Genomic DNA, 25,898 nt, shown 5'->3' on the forward strand with positions numbered 1-25,898 from the left:
GGGAGGAGAGGAAATGCAGTCAGGATATAAAATAAGTAACATTTTTTAATGCAATGCTTAAATTAAGAAGTCAACAGAGATGAGGGCCGGATGGTGACCAGACACTGTCACACACAGAGAAGAATGGAGTTTCCTTTGCAGGAGTTGAAAAGCTGAATGAACTCTGGTAGAAAAGATTTAGCATTAACTCTGACTCAGAAAGCAAAGCCAAGAAATAACTACTTCTCTCCTCAAAGTTATGAAAAATGCAGGGATGGAATGAGTTTCCTTCCTGGGTCTGTGATCACGGGGCCAACATCATTCCAGATTTGGATGGTGGGAAGAGAAGGAAGGAAAACAAACACTGGAGAGAGACAAAAAGAAAGCCTTGGAAGATTGTGAGTAAAATGTCCACCACCAAAGGAAAGAGAAATTGATTTTGCCCATGAAAGACCCCTTGGGTTCCTGCCACAATAGCCTTCTTTTTCTCCCTTGTTCTCATGTCCAGCTTCTAAAATGTACCAGCTAGCTATGCTGCTTTCAGTGTTTTAGATCTTATATGTACACATTTAGAAGGTTTAATACAGATACCTGCCCACAAATTATGCTGTATTTTCAAAGGGTGGGCAGGAAGTATTCTATAATCTTTTGTACAGATACATATCTTTCAAAGCAAAAATATACATGCAGCCATTTTTTTGAAACATAGTGATTAAAAAGCAAGATTGAACTCAAAGCAATGCCCACAGAAATTTTTTCCTCTTTTTTTATTTGAATTAGAAATAAGATTGTTTTACATGTCACTCCCAGTTCCCACTCCCTCCCCTACTCCCCTACCACACCACCCAACTAAAACCCTACCTATCACATAGCCTTTCTGCTCCCCCTGGATGGTGAGACCTTCCATGGGGGGTCATCAGAGTCTATCATATCATTTGAGATAGGACCTATGCCCACCCCCATGTGTCTTGGCTCAGGGAGTATCCCTCTATGTGGATTGGGCTCCCAAAGTCCACAACTATGCTAGGGATAAGTACTGAACTACTGCAGGAGGTCCTATAGATTTCTGAGGTCTCCTCATTGAAACCCATGTTCCTGGGGTGTGGATCAGTCCCATGCTGGTTTTCCAGCTATCAGTCTGGGGACCAAGAGCTCTCCCTTGTTCAAGTCAGCTGTTTCTGTGGGTTTCACCAGCCTGGTCTGGACCCCTTTTCCAGTTCAGTTCAGTGTTGTGGGTGTCTGCTTCTACTTCCACAAGCTGCTGGATGAAGGCTAAAGAATGGCATATAAGACAGTCCTCAATCTCATTATCAGGGGAAGGCATTTAAGGTAGCCTCTCCTCTGTTGCCTAGATTGTTAGTTGGTGTCATTTTTGTAGATCTCCAGACCTTTCCCTAGTGTTTGATTTCTCTGTAAACCTAAAATGTCTCCCTCTATTATGGTATATCCTTTCTTGTTTTCTTCTATTCTTCCCCCAACTCAACCTTTCTGCCCCCACATGTTCTCCTCATTCCTATTCTTCTCCCCTTCCCATTCTTCTAGGTCCCTCCCACCTTCTCCCTTGCTCCCAATTTGCAAGGAGATCTTTTCCCTTTCCCCTTCTCCAGGGGACCATGTATGTCCTCCTTTTTTACTAGCTTCTCTGGCAGTGTGGATTGTAGGCTGGTAATCCTTTGCTCTATGTCTAAAATCCACATATGAGTGAGTACAAAGCATGTTTGTCTTTTTGTGATTGGGTTACCTCACTCAGATTGGTTTCTTTGAGTTCCATCCATTTTCCTGAAATTTCAAGATTCCATTGTTTTTTTCTGCTGAGTAGTACTCTATTGTGTAAATGTACCACATTTTCTCTATCTATTCTTCAGTTGAGGGACATCTAGGTTGCTTCCAGGTTCTGTCTATTACAAATAGAACATACTTGAACAGATGCCCTTGTTATATGAATGTGCTTCTTTGGGGTATATGCCTAAGAGTGGATGCTGGATCTTGTGGTAGACTGTTTCCCATTTTCCTGAGGACTCGCCATACTAATTTCCAAAGTGGCTATACAAGTTGGCACTCCCACCAGCAGTGGAGGAGTGTTCCCCTTTCTCCACATCCTCTCCAGCATAAACTATCATTGGTGTTTTTGATTTTAGCCATTCTAACAGGAGTAAGATGGTATCTCAGAGTTGTTTTGATTTGCATTTCCCTAATGGTTAAGATGTTGAACAATTTTTTTATGTGCCTTTCAGCCACATTTTAGATTTCTCTATTGGGAATTGCCTATTTAGTTCTCTTTCCACTTTTTAACTGGATTGTTTGTTGTCAGATGTGGGGTGGGTGAATATCTTTTCCTAGTGTGTGGGCTGCCATTTTGTCTTACTGACTGTGTCCTTAGCCTTACAGAAGCTTCTGTTTCAGGAGGTCCCATTTATCAATTTTTGATCTCAGTGTCTGCACTACTGGTGTAATGTTCAGGAAGTAGTCTCCTGTACCAATTAATTCAAGGGTATTTTCCACTTTGTCTTCTAATAGGTTCAGTGTAGCTGGATTTATGTTGAGGTCTTTGATCCATTTGGACTTAAGTTTTGTGCATGGTGATAGACATGGATCTATCTGCAGTCTTCTACATTCCAGCATCCAGTTATGCCAGCACCATTTGTTGAAGATGCATTTTTTATTCCATCGAATAAATTTAGCTTGTCAAAAATCTAGTGTTCATAGGTGTGTGGGTTAATATTGGTTTTCAACTCTATTCCATCGGTCTACCTGTCTATTTTTGTGCCAATTTCAAGCTGTTTTCAGGACTATAGCTCTGTAACAGAGCTTGAAGTCAGGGATGGTGATGCCTCCAGAAGTTCCTTTATTGTACAGGGTTGTTTTGGCTATCCTGAGTCTTTTGTTTTTCCATATAAAGTTGAGAAGTGTTCTTTTAAGGTCTGTGAAGAATTTTGTTGGGATTTTGATGGGGATTGCATTGAATCTGTAGATTGCTTTTGGCAAGATTGCCATTTTTAATATGTTGATCCTACCTATCCAAGAACATGGGAGTTCCTTCCATTTTCTAGTATCTTCTTTAATTTCTTTCTTTGAAGACTCAAAATTCTTATGGTACAGGTCTTTCGCTTTTTTGGTTAGTGTTACCCCAAGGTATTTTATGTTGTTTGTGGCCACTGTAAAGGGTGATGTTTCTCTGATTTCTTTCTCCATGAATGTATCTTCTGTATATAGTAAGGCTACAGATTTTTTTTTGAGTTAATCTTGTTTTACTCAGATTTTCTATAAGACACTCAGCTATGCCATAGCTGTGACTTTTAAACAGACAAAGGAAGATGCAATGGGACCACAGGATCATTCCTCATTCTGTGATTGTAATTAAGGTATCAAAATCTACTAGCTTGGTCAAAGAGAAAAGTCTTATTGGGAAATACTGTGAAAGTTTCATAGTTTCATGTAATGTCACATTCCTTGGGTTATAGATTTAGAGGTTTTAGAAATGTAGAAATATGGAAATAGATTTTTATACTTGCATGTGTAATTCTACAAAGTTCTAGCAGTCAATGTGAAGGTGGTACAAAAAAATCTCAGCATAAAGCTGCCTTAGTGTTTTTAAAAATAGTGTATCTCTGCCCAGTAAATGATCATAAACTTTTTGACATTTCTATTTTTCTACTTTGAGCTAAATAAAAATCTGACTTTGTGCTACACTGACCTGAATAAATGTATTGTAAATAATAATTAACACAGAGACAAAGCATCCATGTGGAAGGGCTCCTTTGACTTTACCAGACACTGGTACCCAGCCTCTCTCCACACTGGTATTCTGAGTCTTGCTCCAAATCAAAAATAACTCCTGCTCTATCTCCACAACATCCATCAGAATTTTCTTCCAAAAGACAACTTAATTATGCCTGTAGAAGATGTTTTCCCAGATTGTTTCCAAAAAGCCCTCAGCATTTTATAGGTCACACACACACACACATACACACACACACACACACACACACACACACACACACACACACACACACACACACACAATACAATGTTATATATTGTCTATAATATATTACAGAAACTGTATACACACACTTGTTGTGCTTTTTTTGTTGTCGTTTTTCTTTGAGACAGGGTTTCTCTATGTAGCTTTGGAGCCTATCCTGGCACTTGCTCTGGAGACCAGGCTGGCCTCGAACTCACAGAGATCTGCCTGCCTCTGCCTCCCGAGTGCTGGGATTAAAGGCGTGTGCCACCAATGCCAGGCTTCTTGTGCTTATTTAATCCAATACTTATCTACATGCTCGTGGTAAGGTCTTTTGGGAAATGAAATTTACTCTGAATTATTCAAGTTGACCCACTGTAATCTACAAAGAAATACTGTCCTGCTTGAAACTGGATTTTGTACTGGGGAAGCTAAAGCAGCAACACTAGCTAAATCAATGCCCATCCTAACCCCCTACACTCATGGCACTTTGTTAAATATGATGACAAAGTACTAATACCTAATATACCCACTTTGAATTATATCCTACTTACTAGCTCAATTGCCTTGGCAGCTTTTGAAAATCAGGTGGTGAGAGATTTAGTCGGTAAGGAAGAGGAGCAGAGAGAATGAATCAAGAGTTTTATCATGAATCCAAAATGACATTTTCCTAAAATTTATTGATGTTATTAGAATCATTTTAGAAAGTTTCTACGTGCCTATGAAATTCCCATCATTACATCCCTGGAGAAAACCACTGTTTTGGTGGTGGTTGTTGTTTTTCAACATCATAAACTGGTGTTGGCCACTTGAGAACTTCAAATAACGAAATTAACATGCAGAGTCCTGGGTAAGGCATCTCTCAAGCACAATCTATGCATCAGTAGTCCATTCTTTTTCACTTGTGCAGCATACTTCATTTACTGATGATATCTGAATGGCTTCTATTGGAACTACTGTTAATAAAGTTGCCTTGAGGATTCTTTTTTTTTTTTTTTTCATTTCTTTTGAATGAAGTCTACAGGGTTTGTTTTGCCAGACTTTTCTCCAACATTCACTGTTTTAATACATTGCCATTTGAATAAGGATTTTTTTTGTTTCTCTCTCTTCTTCCCTGTCCTCAGTGATTTTAACTGATGGCCATATCTGAAAATTACTATAACTGATTAAAAATTCCTCATTGAAGAACTAATTGTCTTACTCATCTTTACTTCACCAAATATATTTAGTACAGCTGAATCCTATTAAATTTCACCTGATTTTAGATAAACATGCCAATTTTAGTAACTCCACCATACATTCATAGATACATACATTCCATGCATAATTTTGAGTAAAACATTTCTCAATTTGTGATATCGTGTACTCTGATTCTAAGCTACACAAGGGAATTATATGTTATCTGTCCTATAAGGATTGTGCTCTTCAATTCTGACATAGAAGTAAATGGAGAAATAAGAACAATCCTTTCTTTCAAGTTTTAATGATTATTTTAATTAAACAGAGTAATGCAAAAGGCTGCACTGTGGAACAGATCTAGTCTGTGGACTTTATTGTTTTGGAAACCAATGATAACTCTGAAAACTGCAACTATTTCTGCAAGTTTTTGTTTTGTTTTGTTTTTCCAGACAGAGTTTCTCTGTGGTTTTGGAGGCCGTCCTGGAACTAGCTCTTGTAGACCAGGCTGGTCTCAAATTCACAAAGATCTGCCTACCTCTGCCTCCCGAGTGCTGGGATTAAAGCTGTGCGCCACCAATGCCTGGCTCAGCAAGTACTTTTTAAAGATTAGCTTATTTATCATAGAAATTACACTGGATATGATATACATACACACATACTCCATAATATTTAATACATAGTATCAATCCTTAAGAAGAAGGACAAGGAGAAGCTGAACTCTCATAGGAGTAATAGCAAATATTATCTTCATATCAAACATTATGGTCTCCAAAACTCATTTCAAAACCTTTCGCCTAAGGTGATTCCATAAGACTAACAATGCAAATACCATCTAAGGGGAGAAGAAGAGGGGAGAGGAGGACATGAGAGAGCAGGAAGATCGAGCCAGGGGAAGAATAGAGGAGAGCAAGGAAAGAGATACCATAATAGAGGGAGCCATTATAGGTTTAATGAGAATTCTGGCACTAGGGAAATGTCCAGAGATCTACAAGGATGACCCCAACTAACAATCTAAGCAATAGTGGAGAGGCTACCATAAATGCCCTTCTCTGATAATAAGATTGATGACTACCTTATATGCCATCCTAGGGCCTTCATCCTGATGGAAGCAGAAGCAGACACCCACAGCTAAACACTGAACTGAACTGGAATCCAGTTGCAGAGAGGGAGGAGTGATGAGCAAAGGGGTGAAGACCAGGCTGGAGAAACCAACAGAAACAGCTGACCTGAACAAGGGGTTACTCATGGACCCCAGACTGATAGCTGGGAAAACCAGCATAGGACTGTTCCAGACCCTCTGAAGGAGCATGCCAGTTTGGAGGCCTGGGCAATCTATGGGGCCTCTGATAATGGACCGCTATTTATCCCTAATACATAAATGGACTTTGGTAGCCCACTCCACATAGAGAGATGCTCTCTCAGTCTAGACACATGGGGAAGGGTCTAGGCTCTGCTCCAAATGATATGACAGACTTTTAAGATCCCTCATGGAAGGTCTTACCCTCCCTGGGGAGCAGAAAGTAGTTGGGATAGGGGGTCGGTAGGTGGCAAGGGAGGAGGGGAGGGAGAGGGAACTGGGATTGACATGTATTACAAGCTTGTTACCAATTTAAATTTTAAAAGATAATATTTTGAGTAACTTTGAGTAACTGATTTATGTTTTTGAAAATGATTCAAGTAATAATTTACCTATTTTTGCATTCTAATGAAATAATCGTTTCAAGAATTACATAATCATACAAGGAAGTGATTTGCTTTAACAACAGGATCTGTAGTGGCTTTCCATTTCAGCAATCTTTTAAGTGGCAGTGGTACCAAAAGGGGTAAGATGTTTCACTTTTCTAGGAAAAACCTCCAGGATATGGAAATGCTTGTGACTAGGAGACAGGGGAGGCCAACAGAATGCATGTGTCCATTTGACAAATGGAACAATGCAGGGAAGGTTCACCTTAAGAGACTTCTTTCACAGCTTCTCCCTAAGAACTAGATTTCATGGTACTGCAAACTTTCAAGAAAGGGAAGCAAACAGCATCACTACCCAGCTATAATACATATAAACTCAAAGACCAGCATGACAAAATAACTCCAAGGGTATGGAGAGCTGCAATACGCCATGCCAGAAGATGGCGCCGGTTTCTGCCTTCCACCATCCCGAGGGTGAGCGCTCTCTGGAATAAACAACTCCTTATTTGGCTTGGTCTAAGATTCAAACTTGCATCAGCAAATGCGAGCCTATCCGCCTTAGCCACGTGGCGTTCACGTGGCCTTCTGGGGCTGGCTGGCAAGAGTGCTTTTAAACTGTGGGGGGCCTTTCCCGGGGGTCAGAAGATTGTTTCAGTTTCCTGAGTAAACTGCTAAAGGAAGAGTCTCAGCGTTGCGTCTTCCTTGCTGGTCGAGGCGGTCGTGACACAAGGGTACAATAAAGGCACACATATCTTGGTAACAAACAACTCTCTAATGGAATCTAAGGCCTGTTCAACAAGAGGGAGACCATGCCTACTACTGAAAACCTAGCTAACTACCTAGGGCCAGTGAAATCATGGAACTTGGAGGTGAATCTACAACTGCCACTTTATGCAACCAACATAATCCCTAATTGTATTCTAAATATTTATCTTTATATCCACAGATAAGTATAGCTCTCACCCCTCATCAAGTAAACATTTCATTGCAACAGACTGAGTCCTTTGCAGAAAACCACAACCAAATGAAAAGCATAGAACAAAAGGTAGAGTGGTGCCCAGTCTCAATTGACAGAGCTACAACACAATTCCTATGCCTAAGGCTCAGGGGTTATTGCAGAAGAATATGTAGAAGGATTGTAAGGCAGAGAACCAAGAAGTTTTCTGTTATATTGTGTCTCCTAGAAATGTCAGAATGGCTATACATCCATGAAATATCATCAACATAGCCACCTAAACAAGACCTGAACAATGATGACACCAATGGAAATGTTAAGATGGAAGGGGAAAAGCTATAAGGACCTCTAGCTATAGGAAAATGGGTAATGCTGAGGAGAAATGTTCCTCCCCAGAGAAGGGTCCTCCAGTTGGTTACCCAATGCCTAGTAGTTGGCTCTGTCACATACATACAGGTAAACTATATAAACTTTCTGAGATTGTTGTATTTATCCATTCAGCAACACACACACATACGCGTGCATACACACACACACACACACACACACACACACACACACACACACACATACACCATAACCACCACCACCATCACTACAGCAACAAGTAAATAAAAAAAAACATGAATTAGAGAGAAAAGAAGGGATATACAAGGGAAGGCTTGAGGGATGAAAAGGAAGGGGAGAATAATTGCAATTATATCGTAATTTAAAAAGACGAGATTTTGTATGTATATATGAATGTGACTTTTGATGTTTCTGAGAAAACAACAGTTGAGGGAAGGAAAGGGTGAATGAGAAAGAATGAGGGAAGAGTAAAAACTTAAAATCAGCAGATAAAAACAGGCCATCCTTGATATCCACGTGGTATGGTCCAATAACCCACTCCACACAGAGATACAATCAATGTGACAATCAAGCACCCTATATACAATATTGTAGAATTTCTCCATGACCTTCACATATCCTCTTGCATATTTCAAATCATGTCTTGATGATTTATAATAACAAATACAGTACAAATGCTATAGAAATAACTGTTAAACTATTTAGAGAATAACAGGAATAAAGTCTGTATATTTTCAGGGCAAATCCAATTTCCCTACCAAATTTTTTTTTAAATTATTGCTGGTTTAACATACATGGCTGGCTATCACTACCAACATGAATCCAGCATGGACAAAGAATAAACGTTGCAGAATGATTTGGGGTTAAAAAAAAAAACAATTGATTTATTCTGTGTTAGCTGATTTTCTGATTGAAACCGACTCTTTAAATGCTATAAAAAGGCTTTTTCCAAATTTTTCCAAATCTATTTCACACTCCCACTTCCTAATGAAACTAAGCAAACATGGCAGAACATATCTGATGACTTGTTGATACATCGATTACCCTGGAGTACAAGTATATAGCTACTCACTGAGAAGCCACTCAAAATGCCAAGGGTTCCAGTTAGTGATCTACTGCCCTCAAAGGTTCCACTTTCTTTTTCACATAGTTAACAAATTACCTCTTGCTACCAACACATAACTGACACACATGCTTACTCTAGCTTAATTTTTCTAACTCATTTTTTAAGATTCTCAAAAAAAAATTGGTGTTCAGGCTGGGGCCTGGTTGTATAACTGTAATCCAAGCTCTTGAGCTGGACAGTGTTTCTGAATTTGAGGTCGGCCTAGGCTGCACAGAGCGTTTAAGACCAGATTGGCCTTTTTAAAAATGAGACCCTGCCTCAGAAAAAAAAAATCTACTTCTTAAAAATAATTTCTACTGAAAAGTTAAGAACCTAAATACTTTCATTTTGTTTGTCTTAGAAGATGTAATTGGAGTGGCTAATATTTTGTCAGTGGAACATTGACTCCCAGGATGTGCTTAGGCCAGTGTCTTGTGTCAAGTACTTGTATATAACTGTATTTAACTAGCAATGTGTTTGTGAAGCAAATGGAAGAGAATAGGCCAGGGCTGGAGATGTAGCTCATTGGTAGTAGAGTGCTTGCCTGGCATACGCAAGAAGAGCAATGGGGAGAGGGAAGGAAGGGGCAGGGAAAGAGGGAACTAAGAAGGGAAAAACTAAGAGGGGGGAAGAAGCAAGGAAGGAAAAACAGAGGGAGGGAGAGATTGTTAAAATGATGACCTCAATTGCTACTTGTTTTCATATCTTTTAATCTGTTTCAGGCAACTGATCTGTACACAGTGAAGTATTACTACAACCATAAACTGTTTTCCTTTGTGAGCTATTTTTATTGTAACTACAAATTCTTCTAAATGAAAATATGTTCTACTGTTCCTTAATGAATAAACATGATATCACAGTATAGCTCATTTAATCTTAGATTATAAGCCTGCAGGCAAGCATCATCAGTCATAGAGGCCTCCCAGGCTCCTTTGGGTAAATCATTAGCAAAAAGAGAAGGTTTAAAGTTGTTGTAAGACTGACTTTGAGTCAAATCCATATGCTCATGTATGAGGAACACCAACAGCTAACTTGGAGGGCAGAGTTGCAATGTTTTAAGAGTGCTCTAAACATACAACATTCATAATTTTGTGGAGTCACTGGAGTATGAGGACAGGCAGTGTTTCTTTGTGGTCAAATTAAAAATTGAATCAACCTGGGAGTCATTACTATTCTACTGCAATATACTTCATGATGACTACCATCCCCACCCAAGCTCTTCTTTTTGATTAAATATCTGTGTGTACCCTTTAAATGACATCTGTCTGTAATATCAATTCTAAGGGTCAACTTCAGTGGAGGGCTTTGCTGTTGTTTCAATTAAGTGCAAAACTGATTTGTAGACTTTCACCTATTCCAAAGTATCATCCTCATTATCATCACTATTTTTCATTCAAGGTCTGAACCATACAAAGGCACCACTATTATCTTGACTTCCAGACTTCCATGGAGAAGGTAGAAACAAAAACATGCCTTTTGTCTGACAACTCAGCTTGATTTGTCATACTGACCAAAGGCAGCAAGAGTCTGTATTTTGAGCCACAGCCTTTAATGCTTTTCTCTTTAGAGGCTCACTAGCACAGCCTTTCTTTTCAAAGGCTCTCCTCCTTATACTAGAATAAGCATCTAAGCCCTTTCCTCCATAGATACTGTTGCTACCAGGTTTACATGACCTTCTCTTCTAGAGCTCACCTACTCCAGGCAACAGTCGATGCTCTTTTTATAGCTACACTTAAATACCACCCATAAGTTCCTATTTTCAACTGCATACTCCGAATATAACTCAGATCAAGTCTTTTTGAGAATTCACTTCAGGCTTTTCATTTATAAAAAGTTTAGACCTGTTTCAGACTGAGGCCCCCTTCTTCCTCTCCTCCAGTATTCAGACATATCTTTTGAGAATGCTGCTATAAAAAGAGCATCGTTCTTAGGTTTATATCTGAACATTTGCTGGCTCCATTATTTGTGCATGCTTCTTTGTCTAAACCAGTAGCACAAAAGGAAAACAAACATTAGGAGATATTGAGTTTACAAAGACAAAAACAGTATAAAGAACACTCCCACCACTGAAACTGAATGGATCCTTAAAGATCACCATTTTCCAACTCCTTTTGTGCCATGCCATATTTTGCTTCAAAGACATCATATGGGGAAGTTTGAACATAATAGGGAAATTGAGTGCCTGTTGTAGGAAGGGAAGGACAAGGAAAAGGCTGGGTAGTAGATATTGCATGCTTCATGAGTCAGGAAGAGAATGTAACAACTACAGGCACTGGGCAGACGCTTTATTTTGCAACTATAGAGATTAAGACAAAGGAAGTAAAATGAACATTAGCACACACACACACACACACACACACACACACACACACACACACACACACACACACACACCATTCTATCACTAGTGCCATCACTAGCAACACTCAGACACACTTGGGAGCCCAGGGACTTTCACAACTCCATCAGGAATCACTGTGTATGACAAATAGACACACATATATCTTAATCACTTTGTTGACTCTAAAAAGACAGGTGCCACAATCACATGGAAGCTGGGCAGTTATATAACCTGCAGCATCTTGCTCTCCGGATTCTTCTACGCAGTTTATATCTCAAACTCTGCCATGAAGTATTCTGATGTGTTATGTGTTAAGTTTTGCAAATCATAGAACATTAAGAAGACTTTTTTTATTTTTCAAGATAGGGTTTCTCTGTGTAACTGGCTGTTCTGGAACTGGCTTTGTAGACCAGGATGGCCTAAAACACAGATAGATTCACCTACCTCTGCCTCCCAAGTGCTGGAATTAAAGGTGTGCACCACCACACCTCATGAAGATTCCATTTTTACTACTCATTTCTCTTCAACTCCATTTGGTTAGAAGACAGTAAGAGAGGCATGGGGGATCTGAGAAAACAATCTAGCAACCACAGCTCCAACAAGGGGCTCAAAGAAATACTTCATACACATGTTCCTCAACACCTTGGACACGGGTAGTCATGCTAGCACTTTTCACTGGATAACAGGTTTGTGTTGCCCTTTTCACTCTATGCTTGCTCCCAATAGTTCCCAGCAACACCCCCTGGAAGAGTAAGTTCATGTCAATGTTCAGCTTCCAATTCTCCAAAATAATCCCAACGTAGTTTTCTTTTAAAGACTGAATTTACTTCTGTGTAATTAAGAAAGATCTAAATACACATTTAAATCCATCTAAATCCATGTAAGAAGGAAAGCAGGGTCTACTCAACCCCTATTGTGCTTATGTCCTAAGTTAATAAAGTCTGTTATGAGCCAATGACTGTTTCATTGTTTTTAATATTGCTAGTTATATCTGAGCTATGTTACATGATATTCAATACTTTGAAAGAATCATGAAGAGCAGTAAAGTTTCATTAAAGCCAATTTATTATGATGCCTAATCTGATTGAATAGAGAGAACTGCCCCCCTTTCCTTTTAGTATACCTGCTCATTATTTTTTCATTAAAACTTCATTTTTTAAGCTAGTTGTAGAATAGCTGGGGATCGTAAGAAATAATGGATTCCTTGTACCTTTATATGGTCCCATTCTATGTTAAGAGTTGTAAAAACAATAATATAACATAAATAACAAGAATAATAAAATCTGGTCTCATTCATATTTCTCCACCTGTACTTGCCTTCACTGATAATTGTAAAATCAAACACGATGTGGGAAGGGCAAACAGAGAGAATGTGGCGATAAGGAAAAGAAAAGGCCTGTGCTGCTTGAGATCAACCTTTCGGTAGGAAATAGAGGAGAGTAGTGCAACTTGTCAGTGCCATGTTTGCAGTCTTGTCCCCTGCTAAATGGGTCAAACTAGAGGCCAGATAGAGCTGGGGAAGTAAAGTAGGCGTGCTTAGTTTTTCTTTTCTCGAAGAATCTTTATAGTCCTTGCTGTCAAATCTGTATTAACAGGTCCTCTATGTATTTTATCTCTAACTTTCCAGACTGTTTCTGAGTTGTATTTATTTACCCTTACAGACAGCTATAACTGATTAAAAGGCTAATTTAGGTCATGAACCTGCACTGTATAAATTTTTATTCTCTAATTGTGTTTTTTTTTTCTTGCCCAAGAAAGTGCATTAATCTTGATCTAAAATTCATTTCTCTTTGTTGAGCTTTGAGTCTGTTTAATGTTTACAACTTTCTGCCCTGATTTTCCATCATTAAGCAAACATATGAAGACTGCTTATAGGAGGTAGTAAATGAAACAGTATAGAAGCTTCAATGAAAAATAAGGCTTCTAACTCAACATCGAAATCACTACCTCCTTTGAAGAAGGTAAATGATCTACTACTACTGGCTGTCTTCCTGCATCTTTCTTTATTTTGGATTATGGACATCTATAACTTTTACTCCAAACAACTTATGGGGAAAACGTATTTGCCAAAACACTCAAATTCCTTGTCATGTTATTTAAGAAACAGCTAGAACTACAAGGACAATTGTAGAAAGGGTCCAGCTTGTCATCTATCTTTGTCAGCAGAGTAGAATTCAGGACAGAGGAAGATTTTATACATTCTCGGAATTAAAGAACAGAGGTACATTTCTCCTTTCGTGTAAGGAAACAGTGTGGTTTTCTTAGGTCTGTTCAGATAAAGCAGAATAGACTATCCACTTCCATTCCAATATTGGAGAAGTGCTCAAATCAAAGTAAGTCCTCCTTGTTTCTCAGTGGTTTGTGATCTCTGAGGGCATGTGTACATTTGCTTCCAGAATCTTCTCTGAGTGTTGAACCTTTAAAAAGTATCTCCAACTAGGCAACCACACATAATCAGATATAGGTAGAAATGTTACTTCTGGTCCAAAGAAATTTGAAGAAATAAAATTCTAAATTTAACTTCTGAGCCACAAAGATTTAAAAACAATTAAGGCCAATGTAAAAGAACATGATACCAAGTTCAATAAAGTAGACGTAAGTATTTCTGACCATTAATACAGTGACTTATAATTTTGCAAGAAATGTATTCAAAGTCTTATTTTCACTTTTACCACACTTTTTTAAAATCTTCAAATGTCATTACTGCCTGTCATTTTATTATACTATGCCAGTAATGGCAATGCCTGTCATTACAGGTTGGAAATAGGGTGAAGGCAGATAAAAAAGAGTTACTCAGAAGTTGTGAGATGCTAACATACATCTTTGTGTTTATCTGTATGTTATACATATAATTGAAGCTTTCTCCAAAATTAAAAGATAGCTAAAAAAAAACAGAATATCAAAGAATTTTAAATCTAAAGCAGAAGGAAGAAGGGAGTCAAGAAAGCAGAGGAGGAGAAGTTAGGGAAAAGTTTGAACACAACAATGAAATAAAGTAACACTGCTTTTAAGAAAACCTTTCCTTAACTGTAAACACCATTCCTATTACACAAAAACAGAAATGGTACCTTAATGGGTGAGTGACAGAGGGATACTCTGAAAGGAAATTCGTATTTGACATGACAGTTGCCACAATAAATGCCACTATTATCTCCAGTCACTGGGTTCTTTCAATAGTAAATAACAAACACCAAATAAGAGTCCCTCCCCCGAGGTTCATAGCAATGATTATAACTGCAGGACTTCACAAATCATCAGGCCAATGCTTGTAGAGTACATCAAGAACAGTATGGTTAGCCAACATGGACAGCAGCCACTGCACTGTACACTATCCAAGCTTGATTCTAGACAGCTCCATCAAAAATGCTATAGTCTACCCAACAACATACCTGCAGCCATGGAGGCAGCCATATGCTTACTACTAATATCTAAATGCTTTTTGATTAATATCTAAATAGCTAGATATTTTCCTGTCAATTTCCCTTTCTCATGTAGTTGATAAAAAGCTTCACAAGCCCTCTTTTGGAAAGACTATCATTTTCTTCTCTAATACTACCACCCAACAACACACACACACACACACACACACACACACACACACAAAGAAACAAAAACAAAAAGATTTAACATTTAACACCTTAGCTTTAATAGAATGTGTACAACACACTGCGTATGTCACAGTTCTGTATCCTCTATTTCCCATTCTCATTTGAAATTGCACCCTTAGAAATGACAGCATCTACTCAATATGGAAGCAGCCTTAAAAAACATCTTGTCTGACTTCTTTAGGTATAGTTACATGGTAAGCAAAAATCTCACAGGACCACATCCATAGAAAAAGAACTGCAGATAACTAAAGAGTAGTTGAGCCTGGGAGAAATAGTCTTCCCCAGGAATGAGTCTATAATTGGTTATCAAGTAACAAGTGACCAGCCCTAAAACATCCAAATCACATACACACAAGTAGCACAAATTGAAATGAGCCAGTTGTATTCATATAAGAATAACAATTAAAGAAGAAGAGGCCCTGATGTGGAGGGAGAGCAAAGGAGGGTGGAAGTACTTGGAAGGAACTGGAAAGAAGGGGAAAAGATTGCGATTATATTTTAACTTTAAAAAATCTTGTTATATAGTAAATCAAAAACTGCAAGAAAAACGGTATTTTTAACAACATAACTTTTAAAATCAGTTGTATTAAAATCACTATATTCTGGAGTCTGATAGTACTATATTTAATGCCTTCTTTAATTTTCCATAGTATGTCTCTTCAAATCTGGCAGAAGTCCACCCTTTCTTGATAAGTTACACAGGACTAGAGATGTGGCTTTTAAGTACAGCCCTAGCTATGCATGCACCATATAAATAGACTAAATGTTACATAAACTATAATGAAGGATGGGCACCTCTCTCAACAAGCACATTTCCATCTCACAGCATGATTCAAATGTGCTATCATTCTTAGGAAATTCTTCCAAAGTGACTGATTCCAAAAGAAAGCTGTGTGTACCAAGATTTAAAGGAAAGACCAGGATTGAACAGAGATCTGTAAAACTCACATTCTCAACATACACATCTTATACCATACTTCTAAAATATTCATATTCCACAGCAATTATGATTTCATATTTTATCAAGTACATCTTTTTATCATGCTGGAAAATTTATGGATGTCAAAGTTGATTCTGTCTCCTTGAAAACAACCAGATGAAAACATGATGAATGTTACAATAATAATGCCAATTACAAATAATTCAATCACTTCACACCACTTGGGATTTAATCTCTTTTGAAAGGCAGATAAGTGTCCCTGTGGTTGGTAACAAACACTGTCATACATGCCTCCAGAAGTCTGCAAATGCTTGTTTCTAAAATAACTCTACCCCTGTACGTCAAAAACCACTCACTAACTAGAGGCATCACCAACTAGTCAACATCTTCTTATTCTCTCTGCATTACCTGCCATGATACAGATTGTTTGAAATTATTGCCTTAGGAAACTTTGTAATCTAAAGCAACAAAATCAAGGCTCAATAGAAACACCACAAATAAAACCCCAAACTAAGCAATCATTGGCTTAAATTAGCAGTAAATATAAACATAAATCTGTTTGAAAACCAACAATCTGTGCTTACTTTCAGAAGATCCTTGGAGAAATCCACACCTTCATTTACTCCTTGGAGATTTGTAATGAACTCCTGACAGGTCATCTTCTTCCCAATATTCTAGAATAAAGGAAAATATATCATAATGACATTATAGAATTAAGACTAATTCTTTAAAATTTGGGTAAGTAGCTGGGCGTTGGTGGCGCACACCTTTAATCCCAGCACTCAGGAGGCAGAGACAGGTGGATCTCTGTGAGTTCGAGGCCAGCCTGGTCTCCAGAGCGAGTGCCAGGATAGGCTCCAAAGCTACACAGAAAAGCCCTGTCTTGGAGAAAAAAAATTGGGTAAGTAGAGTTAGTAACTGATTTGCTTTTGAATGTGTGGCGTGTGTGTGTGTGTGTGTGTGTGTGTGTGTGTGTGTGTGTGTGTGTGTGTGATAATATAATTTTAACATAACAAAGACACATGGCTTATTATGCCTTTAAAATGTCTGAATCATAAAGTTATGTTAAACCTTTATTTTAACCTACACAACAATCTAAAAAATGATATTGCATTTATACAGGTGATACATAATATGGTTTTAAATTTAAAACACAGATTAAAATGCCATATCTGAGCCGAATTAATGTTTGTATTTCCTTACATCTAAGTACATTGAAGGGCCTCAGATTTATTCACTTTGATGTTAACAGACCATCTTATCAGCAGAGGAAATGACTTCCAAGTAAGATAAACAGGAATTCATGCTTACAGTAACAAGAGGAGCCCGAATGTTAACACTATGTTGAACCAGCTGCCTGAGCTGCAGTTCACACAAGCTGACTGGGGCAAATGACATTTGTACATGCAGGGGGGGCTTCCTTTTACGGTGAGCCTCTGAGTCTAAGGAATGGGGATCTCTGAAAATGCACAAAGAATATCTGCCCCTTTCAGGGCATCACCTCCATCTTCCAATGCAATAAGCAAAACCTCAGTATGGCTCCAAAGTCACTTCATCTTTCAAAGCTGCTCACTTGAGGAAAAAATCTTGACAAGACACTGAAGAACCAAAAGCACGCTGGCACATGCAGGAGAGGGATGCAGACCACTGAAAGGTATAGAGCATTTCTGGCAGTATGCAACACAAGTGAACAAAGGTACAGTAACACTAGTATGTCTGGACACAACAGTTTTACAGGTATGCTTTCCAGAACTATTGTATTGCCTCATAAATGGCAGAGGTGTGATCTGAACCACAGCTGTCAAAACGACTCAAGCAGGTGTTCCCAAAGATAAAGAGTACAAGTCTTTCACTGAGAGTTTGACAGCAACACATACACAGAACCCCAGCTTCTAGGACTCACCCCTTCTTCTGAGTAATTGTCGCGCACCTTTCCCTGTGTTCTACTCTAGAAGGCTCATCCCACCCAGGCTATCTAAATATTTAGAGTGGAAATGCTAAAACTGTTTGTCAAAACTCTTGCCTCTTCCATCAGCAAGTAGGCACGAATTTTATATGAAAGGCTGAATAGCTTGACACTAAGAACAAGCCTTGCCAATCAATTTATTCAGTAGTTATTTCCAATGAATTAAGTCTGCATTTCTGAAGTTTTCATGATTTTTTTTTTATTTAAAGCACAGGAAGGAACTTTAATTTTAAAATGTGCATTGCAATGGTGTGCCAAAAATGACAAAAATTCAATTTTCATAATCCTTTCTTAGGTCAACCAAGGTTCCTCAGGGGTATGATCAAAGCATTTCAATATGAATTGGCAAGGCCTTTTTATGTTCCAAGAACATAAGAAAAACAATGAATAATCATGAAGCAATTATGTCTTTTAAAAGCCTTTGCTTTTAACAAAAAAATTTAAAGACTCAGTATAATCACTAACCACACACAATATTTTAACATGTCTGATAAATTTAAATTCTTTTTTTAATTTGAAGATTATTTTGCATCTAATAAATTGTTAATTATTACCAAGTATAAATCATCCTAAAATATTTTTAACATGTGATAACCTATTTCATTTCAATTTGTAATTTTTCTTACAAATAAGGGTTATGGTCCAGAAAAAATTCTAAGTACAAAAACCTAACATGAGTAAACTTTTACAGAAAAATCAGACTGAAACTATAAATTCAAGGAGAAATATGAAATAAAATAATGAGTCACTGGTGGATTTGGGCAAAGTAAGGTGGGAACCTTATGGAAAGGCTTCACCATTAGGACAATTAATAATCCATGAGATTTTAAAGAAAAAGCTCAAAGTGCTACAAGCCACAAGTACTTATACAGCCATCTATCATTAGATAACTCAGAAGAATTAAGGAGTCTCCTGATGGATGAAACCAGTACAAAGCTGTACCTGGCATTATAATCTGGTGAATGAATTGGCTGTTTCTTGCTGTAGATTCTTCCTGTAGCTTATTCCTTTTTGTAACAAACTTAGGATTTACTTCCCACAGTTCAGTACCATCTGATCATTTACTGGGAACAATTTCTCCCATGCATTTGGAGTTTTACTGATTACAGTCCCTAGCTAGTTGTAAATACCTGCTCCCCATTAGCTGGTCCTAGTATACTGATTATATTCCTTAGCTATGTGTGTGGCTGTTATCAGGTCTTTGTTCTCCTCTCCATTGTAATTACAGAGTCAAAGTTAATGTGAGTTTGGAAGTGGACTCTAGGGGGTTTAAGATTTCAATGATGTGACAGAAAACTCAACAGAAATGAATTACAAATAGAGCCAAAAAGACAGGGCTGATTTGTTTTGTCCTGTTAAAATCAGAACAAAATCGTGCAAACAAGAGTTTATCTTATTTGTGTCTCAAAAGAATATGGATTCTGAAGACAAAGCCCACTTCTTCTGGCAGAGATGCTATAACATTACTGAAATGACAACAAACATCCAGACTGGAGTATCATATACAGTCAATGACAGGGCATTCCAGTTTCACCCTACTGGTGTGATAAAAACACTCTGACAAGAAGCAATTTACAAAAGGAAATATTTGTTTTATTTGTACTTTCAATTCATAGTCCATAACTGAGGGAAATCAGGGCAGAACCTAAAGCAGAAACTGTGGAGGGACCCTGCCTACTGGCTTCCTCTCTTGGCTTGCTTACAGGCCATTTCACCATCTTGCACAGGACAACCTGGCTAAGATGGTACTGCCCACAGTGGGATTGCCTTCCTGCACCAAAAGATGACCCCACACAGATATGGCCACAAGCCAATTTGTTCTAGGCAATTTCTCAATTGAGGTTTCTTCTCAGGTGACTCTGAACTGTCAAGTTAACAAAGCTGGGACATAGGAATTGATAAACTTAACTCTTATGCTGAAGGACATTCTACTACAAGGAAAAGACTATCCAACAGCCTTGAACACTACAGATAAATCTTGTCAACACATTTGCCTGCAAATTTCATGATGTCATTGTTTCTTATAGCTGAGTAATCCTCCATTATGTAAATGTACCACATTTTCTTTATCTATTCTTCACTTAAAGGGCATCTAAGTTGTTTCCAGGTTCTGGCTATTACAAATAATGCTGATATGAACATTGCTGAGCAACTACCCTTGTGGTATTAGTGTGCATCCTTTGGATATATGCCTAAGAGTGGTATTGCTGGGTCTTGAGGTAGATTGATTCCCAATTTTCTGAGAAACCACTATACTGACTTCCAAAGTGGATGTACAAGTTTACACTCAAAGCAGCAGTGGAGGAGTGTTCCTGACTCCACATCCTCTTCAACATAAGCTGTCCTAGGTATTTTTGATCTTAGCCATTCTGGCAGGTGTAAGATGGTATCTCAAGAGTCTTTTTGATTTATGTTTCCATGATGATTAAAGGTTTTGAGCAATTCTTTAAATGTCTTTTGGTCATTTGGGTTTTTTCTGATGAGAATTCTCTGTTTATATCTGTACCCCATTTTTCAAGTTGGGTTCTTTGGTATTTTGGTGTCTAGTTTCTTGAGTTCTTTATGTATTTTGGAGATCAGTCCTATGTCAGATGTGAGGTTGGTGAAGATTTTTTCCCATTCTGCAGGCTGTCTTTTTGCCTCATTTACAATATGCTTTGGCTTACATAAGCCTTTCAGTTTCAGCAGGTCCTATTTATTGATTGTTGCTCTCAGTGTCTGTGATACTTGGTGTTGTATTAGGAAGCAGTCTCCTGTACCAATGCATTCCAGGCTACTTTGAACTTTCTCTTCTATCAGGTTCAATGTAGCTAGATTCATGTTGAGGTCCTTAATCCACTTTGACTTGGGTTTTGTGCATGGTGATAGATATGGATCTATTTGCATGTAGATGTTGACATCCAGTTATGCCAGCACCATTCATTAAAGATGCTTTCTTTTTACCATTGTATCATTTTGGTTTCCTTGTCAAAAATCAGGTGTTCTTGGGTGTGTGGACTAATTTCAGGGTCTTGGATCTGATTTTGGTCATTGTGTATGTTTTTATGTCAATATCAAGCTGTTTTTATTGCTATAGTTCTATAGTAGAGTTTGAAGTCAGGGATTGTGATGCCTCCAGAAGCTCCTTTATTGTACAGGATTGTTTTAGCTACTTTCGGTTTTTTTGTTTTTCCATATGAAGTTGAAATGCTGTTCTTTCAAGGTCTGTGAAGAATTGTGTTGGGATTTTGATAGAATTGCACTGAGTCTGTAGATTATCTTTGGTTGTTTTAATACAGTCTATTCATAAAGAATATTAGTATTCTTGTGACATCTCTCTTGATATCAGGTTAATAGTGTTCCCACAGAGAATCTGAGAAGTGTCTCTCTTCCATTATTTTTACATCTATGATATACTTCACAAGTACAGCCATGCAATGAGCTTTTCACTGCAGAGGGATCTTTGTTTACTAAAGAGGGATCTTACTAAAAGTCTATTCAGAGTTTCAGTGGTTTATTTCTTTGTTGTAATTGTTCATCTAAATTATCTATTCTATACACATACAACTGTTGACAGTATTTACTTAGGATCTTTCTATTTCTTTAAAGGCCTTCAATAATAATGTCCCCTCTTTCATACTGAATTTTGCAATATGAGTCTTCTGTTTTTGAAAATGTCACTGAGAGGGAGCTGGAGAAATAGCTCAGCAGTAAAGAGCACTGACTATTCTTCCAAAGGACCTTAATTCATTTCCCAACATCCACATGGCAACACACAATTATCTGTAAGTCAGGTCCCGGGAATGTGACACTCTCACAAAGACACATATGAAGGCAAAATGGTAGCTCACATAATTTTTTTTAAATTACTAATTGCTTTTAAATGGAGAGAAAATGTCTCTGATATTATAGAAGAGTAAACATATGAACTATGAGTCCATTAATTGTTATTGTTCTTCTAGTCTGTGTTTCTGCTGTATATCTCCTTTAGCTTCACTGTTCTATGTGTTTTTCACTTGTTTCTAAATAGGTTAGATGGTGTCGTTGCACTCATTCTTCCTTGCTGAATGGTCCTTACAACAAACTAACACAGATAATGTTGTGTCATAAAAGAGGGTTAAGTTTTTTTTAATTTTTTTCCAAAATTACTTCCCTATTTCCTTTTTGAATTTCTTCCTTGACCCATTGTTTATTTAGGAGTACATTATTTAGTGTCCACAATTTTCCTTTAGTCCATTTCAATTTCATCCCATTGTACAGAAAACATAATTTGTATAGTTTCTAACTTTCTGCATTTATTGACTTGTTTTTTACCCTGCTCCTTATAAAATTCAAGAACACATTAACATTTGCCCCTTGTTTCACAGGATGGCACATAGATACACTCTGGAAAACATATATAGGGCTGGTTGAAAGGCTATCAAGCACAGAGCCCTCTGTCTTTTGTGGGGCTTAAATAATTCACCCAATTGGCACATGTCTGTAATTACCAGAATCACACCCCCCCTCAAATGTGTGTGTGTGAAGCAGAGCTAAAGTACATTATGTAAGGAAGGAGTCCAAGAATGGGAGAGGAGGTATATCCCATTGTGGCTTCTATAGTAGCTTTATTACAGTTATGACTGACTGAATCACTGTCACTAGAGGCAATTCAGTCTTAGGTCCTATTCTCTCCTACAAGTAGGGTAGGTATGTATAGGATACAGGATGAAAATCCTAACCTCTTAATCAAAGGCCTATTCTCTTGGAATCCACTCGCCCCATTCTGTGGCTGTAAGCCACCTAAAGCAACCTCTAAATAAAAAAAAATCATCACCTAGAAAATCCCAAGGGATTAGGGGCTCTATAACAATCTCCTCTCACTCAGAAAACTGCAAAAGTTTTAAGAGGTCTGTATTATTAGGAGCTAGAGGTTAAAGACCAAAAAAGCAAAAGTTTCTCCTAGATCTTTTCTAACACTGTGACTACAAAGGTTCTAATCCATGTGCCAGGGGCAAAAAAACAAATACTATTTATTTTATTACAACATCCCAGAAGCCTATATTGATTCAAAATGTTACAAATTCTTACTGGATTCTTTTACGGTTACAAAACTGTCCTACTCTGTCTCCAGTAAAAGAATACTATCATGAAGTTTACTTTGCTGACAGAAGTAGATGCCTCAATTTCTTACTATTTTGGAAGTAGGGGAGGGAAGTTTAGGGAATTCTCTCTTATTGTGTATGGGACACACTATTCCTTTGTATGCCTTACATTATTTTCTGAAAGCTAAAGACTTAAAATAGTTTGGCAATCCCATGAGTCCGTCCATTCCTCTTGTAGTTGCTATCATTGATTCGTTTAGTAGTTATAAGGAAATCTCAATCCAGTCAGCTGGCCACTGAGCTAAATGAGGGAAGACTTGGAAGCCACATGAACAAAGACAGGGTTTGCAATGGCTTGAGGACATGCTGACACATGCTTTTAATGCTCCAGCAGGCAGTTCACACCCATCTTCCCCTGACTTTCTACCTATGTAGCATCTTAAGGTCAGGCAGAAGTTGCAAGCCTTTATGCCTCCCAGACCTTTCCTTGGTATTCATGTAAGGTTTTCTAAATGACAGAAAACATGTCATAACTTACCAAAGCTCCATTTGTGTTCTGCATTCCTTAAGTTTCCCTTCTACATATTTTGATATGGTGTTTGTCACAACTTGTTACCATCTAAGGCAACAACAACATTGAACAGCTGCCACAGGCAATTTGCAGGATTAAGTGCAGAGCCAGGGCAAATAAAGACAAATCCCAGGAGTGAACATCTAGACAAACAACTGACAATCCTCTGGAAGGGAGGCTTTGGATCACTCAACATTCCTGCACTAGTAGGCATTTGTCTTCTGCTTTCCCAGCCACCACACCATGATTTGTAATGCATTTCATTTTAAAGGCTGGTCTCATAGAGCTGAAGAGAGGGGATGTAACATGGCAAGCAATAACACTATACAATGTTTGATTAGACATTAGATATTTTCATTTGTTTTCCCTTGAATACATTCTAGACTTCTACAAGCCTGGGGTTGATTTCCAGAGCCCTAAAATGGTGACTATCTCTATCAGTGTTACCAAAGTTCTCCTAAAGAAGACTCCTGAGGTCCTCCCTCTGCCATTCTGGAGGCATTGGTATATTTTCAGCATGCTTATAGGAAACTCATTGAGTAAAATCTCGAAAGACTAATGGGTAAGCATGGCAACATAAGCTTGTAATCCCAGCACTTAGGAGGTATAAACAGGAGGAACAGGAGTTCAAGGCCACCCTCAGCCATATAGGTAGTTCTTGGTTATCCTGGGTCAAAGGGTACCCTGCCTCAAGTAACAGTGAAGGAAATTACTGTCTCAAGAATGCTTTCTCAGTACAATGAATTTCTATTGCAAATGGAATGACCACCTTTTTAGGAAATACTGGTGTGCTTTATAATACTTCAAAACAGCAGTAAAGTCTGTGGAGTTTTGTTGATTTAAAACAATACTTCATTCTAAATCCATATTCATTTTGATTGTTCATTTAGTAGCAGTATCCTTTCAGTGATGACAATATCATTTCCACAGAAGACTTTGAAACTGCAACTGGGAATGACCTACAGATACCTTTAAGTTCAGATCTCCTCATCATCAGAATCAACTAAACTTCAATGGAAAAAAAAGTATCTAGAGGGAACTGTATTAAATATTATACTAGATCAAGAGAATATCTGAATCAAAATAGAATATATGTTTAGAATAATGTAAATGTTATTATTTCTATAAGGGACTAGAGCATCTAGATGCTAGCATATTCAGGAAGTAGAGGATGAGAATTGGAAAGTAAAGTATCTTTCATCAAGAAACCTTTATGATGCCTATATTTTCTTTACCTTGTCTTCTAAAGTCACATTTATTTTAAAATATGATTCAAGCAAATACTGTTCACTGGATATAGCTACCTCTAGTTACTGATTTTGTATCTTAAGAGCTCTTAGTATAACAAAGGTGCTCATATATTATATTATATTTATTATCTTCCAAGTTAATTAAAGAAGAATAAGCCTCTCTAAAACAATGGTTAACCAGCTACATGAGTTCCTTTTCATGAAGTCACTAAAGAATAAAAATTTGAAAAGATACCCTGACTCATTTAGACATAGAGATGGATTTCTTCTCAAATCTATATATATGACTGGAGACAGGGAAGACTTTAATCAACACCTAGAAAGTTAAAGTATGTAAACAGAAAATACCACAGAAATTAAGAATTTTGTGTACAACCTTCAAATACTATACAGTTCAAAATCTTAAATGTTTAGATGACCAAAGTGCTATCTCCAAGGAAAAGAGTATTAAAGAAAAAAGATTCCTTATTAAAAATTCACCAAATATATCAAAAATTATTCTCTATAGTGATTATATTGCTGCATTAAGATATATTTCTTTTTTAAAAAAGATTTATTTCATTTTTATTTGTGTGTGTGTGTGTGTGTGTGTGTGTGTGTGTGTGTGTGTGTGTGTGCCTGTGTGACTTTATGTCATGGGTGTCCAGGAATCAGTGAAGACCAGAAGAGGCCATCGGATCTCTGGAGCTAGAATGTCTTAGTTAGGGTTTCTATTGTTGTGATGAAACACCATGACCAAGAGCAAGTTGAGGGGGAGGGTTTATTTGGCTTACACTTCCACATCATTGAAATAAGATGGTTCTGCTTACTTGTTTGCTCTTCACGGCTTGCTCAACCTGCTTTCTTGTAGACCCCAGGACCCAACCACAACTGGCTGGACCCTCCACCATCAATCATTAATTAAGAAAATGCCCTACTGGCTTGGTTACAGCCTGTACTTACTGAG

At 37.8% G+C, this 25,898-nt stretch overlaps 1 protein-coding gene across 11 annotated transcripts in view; it reads right to left on the minus strand.

Annotated features, from left to right (window-relative positions):
- Positions 1–25,898, minus strand: part of Psd3 (pleckstrin and Sec7 domain containing 3) — a 520,985-nt gene that overhangs the window by 180,425 nt on the left and 314,662 nt on the right. For all 11 annotated transcript variants that reach the window (XM_027388898.2, XM_035451484.1, XM_027388902.2 and 8 more), the window contains one exon: positions 16,687–16,776. In XM_027388898.2, coding sequence (XP_027244699.1) covers positions 16,687–16,776 — 90 coding nt within the window. The remainder of the gene's footprint in view (positions 1–16,686; positions 16,777–25,898) is intronic.

This window comes from Cricetulus griseus, assembly GCF_003668045.3.
Source record: "Cricetulus griseus strain 17A/GY chromosome 1 unlocalized genomic scaffold, alternate assembly CriGri-PICRH-1.0 chr1_0, whole genome shotgun sequence".
Taxonomy (NCBI): domain Eukaryota; kingdom Metazoa; phylum Chordata; class Mammalia; order Rodentia; family Cricetidae; genus Cricetulus; species Cricetulus griseus.